At 33.1% G+C, this 8,402-nt stretch overlaps 1 protein-coding gene across 9 annotated transcripts in view; it reads left to right on the forward strand.

The window, feature by feature from the left end:
* Positions 1-6,369: 6,369 nt before the first annotated feature.
* The window catches only part of LOC110038601 (uncharacterized protein At2g37660, chloroplastic), a 27,001-nt gene continuing 24,968 nt past the window's right edge, over positions 6,370-8,402 (forward strand). For 7 of the 9 annotated variants that reach the window (XM_020743481.1, XM_020743479.1, XM_020743482.1 and 4 more), the window contains exons 1-3: positions 6,370-6,689; positions 7,347-7,433; positions 7,507-7,565. In XM_020743481.1, the coding sequence (XP_020599140.1) occupies positions 6,398-6,689; positions 7,347-7,433; positions 7,507-7,565 (438 nt within the window). In that variant the 5' untranslated portion in view covers positions 6,370-6,397. Of the gene's footprint in view, positions 6,690-7,336; positions 7,434-7,506; positions 7,566-8,402 lie in introns of all 9 variants that reach the window. The other 2 variants (XM_020743484.1, XM_020743486.1) reach the window with 2 other exon arrangements.

Here is an 8,402-nt window from a genome sequence, read left to right on the forward strand (position 1 = left end):
GGAGGTTCATTAATGTCTAAACCCTTTAACGAAACTTATTCATTAATTGAATAAATGATTACAAATAATTTTCAATAGCCTTCTGATATGGTAAATCCTAAGAAAGTAGTCAGTATTCATGATAACAAAACTATTTCAACGATTACATGTCAAGTTGCTGCATTATTTGAGAAGATAGATCAAATTGGAATGAATTTTTCTCCAACACCCCAAACGATTGAAGAAAATTCATTAGGACAAATGATTGATTCTCATAATTCTTTGGAAATGATAAATGCTATCAACGACCCAAAAACCCAAGTTTTAAAAGTAGTGAAATTTTAATCCTAAATTTTGGTTAATATTAATTATTTATTATTAGTAATTTTGTAGAAAAAATATACATTTTAACCCTAAAGAGCCTAAAAATTATATTCAATGAGCTCCCAGACAAACCACAAGCTAAGCGAAAATAACAACACTCAACATGAAAATATATACATACAATGAATAAATAATAAAAAGATTGGGTGCCACTGGATCAATAACATATCTTAGAAAGGCTAAAAAAGTTGATCAGGCTCTGCATATACACCTCTGATCCTAGTGTTATACATCAATATCAATTCAAAATTAGGTTATGAGACACACACCATTATTTCTGGTTCTCGTCATGTTTTTTTCACACATCAAGCACTTAGAAACCTGTATCATACACTATTGTTGGTACATACTCGATCTTAAGGACTCTAAATAAAACCCATGTTAAAAGGCCAAAAAGAAAGACTCTACCTACAATAAATAGAGATTAGTAAAAGTTTATATGCATGCAATGTAGTGAACTATGCTTGTTAGAAGGAGAGCTAGACAATACCTGTAGGAAACATGTTAGTTCAAATTATTACAGCTCCTTCCCATTGGACATGGCTCTCTATAAAAAGACTGTCATACTACTGTGCATGTCTCAATCCTAGTAAAGACACAACACAAAAAAATTCCTAAATAGGACATAAACCAAAGAACAATAGCCATGACATATGAAAAAAAAAACTACACTCTACCCTATTCTAACAAGCATCTAAATAAGGTGCCCTAATGCAAACATCTAAGTGTGTGAAAAAATGTGGCTAAAGCTGATGTATATCTTTGATGTGGTCACCTTCCCTGACTCCAAAGGATCTACAAATTCTAAAACATGCCACTTAATATGAAAACTTTATACAATTAAAAGCCTTAAGAAACTTGACCTTACATATAATTAAGCTATGGATGCATTACTTTCAAAATAAGTTTTGAAAACATGATGAATACTAGTAATAAAAAATATAAGTTTTGTTTTTATATTTTTAGAATAAATCCTAAAGGAAGAAAAAGCCAAGTATGTTTTCATGCAAGCTAAATTTGAAAACTCACATCTCAAATCGTAATTTTTGCATGCACTTTTGATCAAGCCACATGAAAACTAATTACATCTTTCCATACACATTTAGAAATGAAAACATTAAAATCAAACATGTCTTTCATATATAATGTAATACCAAATCAGACAAAAAAAATAAATTAAGCATTTTTAGATATACTTAGAAATGCACATATCAAAATCAAGTATTTTTTTATGTAATTTGATACGAACTACACACCAAAAGATATAGATTCTTTATGCATATTTCCAAATTTTAAGCACATCAAATACACGCTTCTATATCCATTGTCTTTAAAAGAAAAAACTCCCTTTCAAGCCATATAACAAATGCACAATCAAATGAGATGAGCACACATAAGAAATGAAACGCATCATACCTGATGAAAAATCAAGCCTCTCCTAGCAATCTCGCATGGAGCTAGGGTTGATGATGAAAAAATGTACCAACATCTTGTTACACAATGCAACAAGAAGTCCATCTTTGTTTTCTCAACATAAAAATGAAAAGTTTTCATAAAGAAATCTTTGTAATCTAGGAAATGAAGATATCAAATGTATCTTCACTCTTTAGGCTAAACAAGTGTCCCTCTTTCCATCAAAAGAGTGGGACTGACAAAAAAATAAATGTGGGATTACTACAATACCACATATCTTAGGATTTAGAGTTAAGGTTGAGGGAGAACACTTATGGATCATAATGCATCACAAAAAAAACTTCTTATTTTCTCTAACAATACCTATAAAGCTTACTAAAAAGGAAGAAAACCAAGTTCTTAGAGACTTTCACCTTTGCGATGTTTAGCCTGACGTTCTCTTTGCTTTATCTTGATCCTTCCATGTTAGAATGAAGAAGTAGTCTTATTTCTTCAAGAAAACTCAAGAATCTCCTTAAGAAACTCACTTTACTTTTCTCTTCTTAGGAGAAAACATAGTAGTAGAAAGGATAAAGATAGAAGATATTGAAGAAGTAAAGAAAAACCGAGGAACCAAGCTCTTCTCCTAAAAGATTCTCTTGAGCTCTCTCTCTCTCACGCTCCTCAAGCTCTCCAAGACAAGAACTCCATAAAATATTCTTCCTCTCCAAAGAAATATCTTAGGCCTTTTTTCTAAAGATGCTCTCCTAAAGTGGCAGCCCTTATTTATATTCTCCCCACCAAGAATGGAATAGTGCCCATGTAAAGTGCTTTTGCCCTATGTGTTATGCATACAAGGCTCTTGCTTTGAAGTGGCAGCACATAGAGCACTCCATGATCAAGATCAACCATCCATGTGGCTTGATCTAGTCTCAAGGATTTAAAAGCCAAAACTAGGTGTCCGTGGCGCGGGGGTATCAGGCTCCCAATGCAGGGGTATCTGGCTCGCAGCGCGGGTGCATTGGGCATATTAAGGTTAAAGTGGGTATGCCCTGGATGTAGCACAGGAGAGCCAAGAAAAATTGGCATGGGTCCACTGGATGTGAGCAAGTATGCCAAAACTTAGGCACGAGTCTATCAATTGCTCAGACTCTCAATGTGGGGTCAATGCCACCCTAGTGTGTGTGAACCAGAAATGGGCAGGTGTGGGTGTGCCAGACTACTAGTGTAGGGGCATCAAACATTAGCCTAGCGCGAGTGCGCCAACATCTGGGTGCGAGTTTGCATGGGTTGAATTTCACCTTAGTGTTTTAATGCATCAGAGAACTCAGATGGATTTTTATGAGCTATGGTATAGTACAATCCCACAAGCTCAAACGAATGTCCCAAACGTGTTACATCAAAATTTGAAGCCAATAGTCTCATATCCTTTAAGAGTTAAATTAAATAAATTACATTAAAGAAAAAGTTTTATTTATATACAATTGTAAGTGAGATTATATTGCATAACTATTTAAAAAATAAAAATTTTTACATAAAATTTTATTAATGATAATCAGAGAAATAAAGAATAATAAACTAATTGACAAAGAATGAAAGAAGCTACACTTAAATAACTAACAAGTGTTTGAGCTAAATATTATGATTAAAATGAAAATATGAATTAAAAAAAATAATTAGTGCCGAAAGTTTTCCTCTTTGAGTGATGGTATATAAAGTAACTTGGTAGAATAGTTTCAAAGAAATATTTGCCCTAAATGAGTTTAGCATTAATCTCAGTAAATATATTCAATCTACTAAAACATAAATAAGAAACATGAGGAATGAATTATGAATAATAAATTAGACATAACTTACGATTTAATAAAATTATAATGAATGCAATTATGTCATCATATCAGAGTAATATTTTATTCCCTATTTTGGATTATGTTTTTTCTCTCTATGAATTATGTCAAAACTTTGCTAAGTAGAAAGAAAAGTGATGGTTTATTCTTTATGAACTTAATGGGCATATCCTTTTCAACCAATGTGTCCGCAGTGACTATTGTAGGCAAAGCTAAGCTTGGTGGGTCCTTATAGGAACTAGCTGAAAAGTCTTTCACTTTTTAGTCTAATTAGTTTGAGATAAACTAGAGGTAATTTATTTTCTAGACCGAGATGTGTGACATGGAACTCACCTCAGTAATCGGTCTCTCATAATATAAGAAGAATAGCCTAGTAGATCATTGATCTTCACTCAACATTTAACATTCCCAATTGAACCATCAGACATCCTTCACATGATTGATACTCAATGCCAATTAACCATGAACATATGATATCTATTTTTCGAATATACTAGCCTTCTCTCAGAAATGAATAATTATTAAGATGACCATGCACTATAACCTCTATCAACTTGATATATCAAGGATTATGTAATTTTTGTCGTGAAAATTAAATGCTATAATTTACTATTACCATATTATTTTAATGCCTTCTCCAATTACAAAATAATGATATCATTTGTAATATATAATTCACATAATATAATCATTTCATATAGGCAATGTATGTGGCTTTACACATTTTTTATATTTTCCAAGAAAAAAAAAAACTCATATCATATTTGTTGGTTTTATGTCTTAACTTATATATCACACTAGAACATGGACACAAAAAAATTGCTATGAGAGTAAGTAGGGCATTGATATTAAGACTTGATTGAGATAAGGGGTGTCAAATTAGGTTTGTAGATTGAGTTCGACTCCAATCAGACCTAAAAACACTTGAATTGAATCTGATCCAAATATTAAACAAGTCAGAAAGTCCAACATGATACTAACCCTCTTTTAACCTGATGACCAGAATCCAATATGTATAAACCATTTAACACTTGAAATAACAACAATTCTTGTCAGTATGGTCCGTTTTGAGTTGATTTTGAGTCAATATCGGGTTGGTGAGTTGATTTTGAGTTGACGAGTAAATTTTGTGTTGGTGGGTTGACCCAAAATCAACCTAATGAATTAAAATAATAAGAATTCCTAACCCTAACAAGACCTAAAAATTGTTCAGGACAACTCAAATATGAAATTTTCAATTTAGGTTCCGGTCAAGTTGACGTGTCTAGTCAATTTTTGACACCATTATTAGGAATTGGTGGTAAACGGGTTGGCGAGTTTAAACATGGCTGGTTTTGAGATTAATAACAGTCATTGACAAAGGATGGTCAATGGGAGTAGGAAGCACCGATTAAATTAAGAGGATGGGATGAAATGGAGGTTGAAGACATTTCAATTAAGTTGGAACTAATTAAAATTCAATTGAATTACAAAAGATTTATGGCTCAAATAAATATTTTGAGAAAACAAACTTGTTATTCCTCATATGAATATCTTTATAAAAATATATGCAAACAAAACATATTCGTCAAAATAAAGACAAAAGATAAATTTGCTTAAAGCCGCGTATTGCCCATTTTAATTAGGAAATTTACGTACATACCAAAAAATTCTTTTGTATTTACATATCTAATTCCAAAAGTTTAATATTTACACTGATTGCATATTGTTGTCATAAATCTATGCATGAAAATGTGTACTGTACCTCTAAAACAATATTGATGATTATATTTTTGATGTGATCCAAAAAATTGGAGTAATATGCATGTGTTGAATTCTTTTAAGATGTAGGGTCTCATATTATTTTTGAGCTCACATAACATGGGAGAGACTTTGTATTGAGAGAAATATTGAATCAGGAAAGAAAGTGGTGGAAGTTGCTCCCTTAAATCTCAATTCTTAGCCTATAGTAGGCATAAAACTTGAAAAACGACTATTCGTAATCACCCTAACAAAAGTGGGAAGTGCCTAAATTTATATCCTCGTTCTCTCAAGTTCCTTCGCTTTGTCTCTAAACCACAGGAGAAAAAAGAATAATAAAATATAGACCATACGGTATAAGCCCGCCTGTAATGTCCTTGTGAGAAGGCGAATGTGACCTATCTTTTTCTAAAAAAGGTGGTTGAGCCTTCTTGGCTCTCAAAACTTGCCATCCTATGCATGGGCCCATGGGAGTCACCTATGCATATAGAACATGTAGATATGGATTTTTATATATTAGGTTTGTAAATATATAAGAATGTGCGTTGTGAGCAGGTAAATGCCCCATTTTAGGGCCCGTTTGGGGCAGCTTATTTGGTGCGGTGAAGTTTTGAAAATGCACCCGACTTGTTTGGGTAAACTCCGTTTTGGCAGCTTATGCGTTTTGAAAATGTTGAAAACAGTGTTTTCACACCTATCTAGGTGTGGTGACAGCTTTCTGGCAGCGTTTTAACTTTTCAAAAAAAAATAAAAATTTATAATAGCCACACATTTAGCTTATCAACAGATTATTTTTAATCAGCTTATCAGCAAATTATTCAATAAGCTGCAGCTGCCTTATTGTAGCTGCCCCAAACAGACCCTTAATATTTTATTCAGAAATTTATATGCAATGCATGCAATTCTTATGCATTTACTTGCATCCAAAATTTAATTTTTACAAATTAAGCATCGTTAAGATGTATAGAAAGGTGATTTGTAAAGTATGGGTGTGACATAAGTACAAGAGAATTTGGTGCTATTTAAGGTTTTGCTTCCGCCACCGGCTTCCATTCATGGTCATCCCGCCTTATCTAGTTTCCTCTTCCTCCCCGAATGGTCAGTCAGCGATGGCAACTTTTTTCCTCTTTCCTCCTCTCTCAGCAATTAATACTACGAAGGGCGACGATCCTTCAATAGCCAGCTTTCACCTCTTCTCGCCGTCTTCTCCATCCCGTATCACCATTCTTCCCTCTAACGGTTTCTCTCTTTCCTCCAGAGCTTCTCCTTCTCGCCCCTTCTTCATCTGCCACTCCTCGAAGAAGAAAGAAACCAGTTTTACAGATCGCATTCTTGACTACATCGAAGGTGAGCTCCCGATGCAATTATACAACTCTGTTCATGTTCTAATCTGTTTTACTGGTATTGAATTTTTAAAACCCTAGCACCAATCCGAACACGCTCGAAAGTGTTGTAGTAGATTGCACATGCATGCGAGATTGTTCGACTCTATTTCGTTGCGTAGTAAGCACACTTTGTCCCTTGCTTTTCACAATCAGCATTAATACGCCCATAGGTTTTTTTTTTCCTTTGAACAATTGTGAACATTATGAACTCCATCTACTTCATTTTTTTTAATTAAAGCGATTAGAGTCAACATTATAACATAATTTGATGTCACCAACTCATTATCGTCATCGTTATCAGCCTTATCCGAACTCTTTGATGTTTGCTTTATGAATCCTCGTTCTACATTCATTTTTATTAGTTCTCGTTTTTTCCATGCTCATTTATAAAGTTAGTTGTATATTTAAGGTAGATTACACTTTAATTTTCATGTGTATTTAGTTTATTTTTAATCCAAAAAGAGTGGGTGGAGTTCTTGACTAAAAGATTGCTATTTATTATATTATTCATATTATTCTCTTAGCCTAGGTGGCTCACTCTTTGTTTGCCTTTAAGATGATGCATTTTGTGTATAATTCGGCTTCAAGTGAAATTTTATTATGGGGAAGCCACTTTTAGGTGGACCCAAGTTGCGGAAGTGGTATGGGGCATCAAATATCCTCCCAAAGGATGGCGGGCTTAAGGAGGAGAATGATGAATCTTATGGTAAGAGAAAATTGATGTTCTTTGAATGGAAATATCTTCAAATGTTTGATTTTTAGATCTACTTTGCTGTTAGAAATTGAAGAAGCTCGTGATGCAGTGTTGGTTACAAATGGCGAAAGTGAAATTGGTCAGGTGCTTGTTATTCTTTCTTACTACTTTTTTTTCATGATCTAGAGGATAGGCTTGGAGCAATTGTTAGTTTGTCTCCATTATGATTTGGAGGTGATGGGCATACATTGTAAAACAATGTATGTAATCCATGGAGAAAGATTATATACATCAACTTCTCCATAGATCTTGAATTGGTGGGAAACCTCATGCATGGCCATTTTTTATTTTTCTTAATTAAGGTTTGTATAGATTTAAGTCTTATGTTTCTCTTATATGTGATTATTTATTTCTATTAAATAATGGGGCTATAATTTTTTGTCTGTTTTTTCAATTGCAAGAAAATAATACAAATTGTGAAAATTTCTAATAAGTTAGTCCAATCTTGTTTAACATTACAATATCCTAAGAAGAGAATAAAATGATATATGTTGATGCTGAAGTGTCAATTTTAAAATTTACTTTGTTTGAGACCAAAGTGTCTATTATATTGTTCATCAATGATATTTTTTTTAAAAAGTTGTTCTAGTTTTCAAGTTTCAAGGGATATATTCCTGTTTTTTGTACAATATGGCAAAGATCCTAATCATTTTTCCAATAGAAAGAAAGTAATTGCTTAATGTAACTTTGAATTATTCAATTGTTTAACCAAGCATAGCACAACTCACTGTGATCTATTAGTTGTGGTAGTCCTCCCGTGCTTTATATTATCAAGTGTTCCTCTTTGTGCTACTTTATATCTTGTTCTGCACCCTCTCACATGATTTGAGCCATCTGCGCACATCAAATTGTTTAAACAAGCTTTGCTTGCTTTGATATTTTATTAGTGCTATGTATGCTATCATACTCCTTAACCGCTCT

Source organism: Phalaenopsis equestris, unplaced genomic scaffold, assembly GCF_001263595.1.
Source record: "Phalaenopsis equestris unplaced genomic scaffold, ASM126359v1 Scaffold233227, whole genome shotgun sequence".
In the NCBI taxonomy this organism is placed as follows: Eukaryota; Viridiplantae; Streptophyta; class Magnoliopsida; order Asparagales; family Orchidaceae; genus Phalaenopsis; species Phalaenopsis equestris.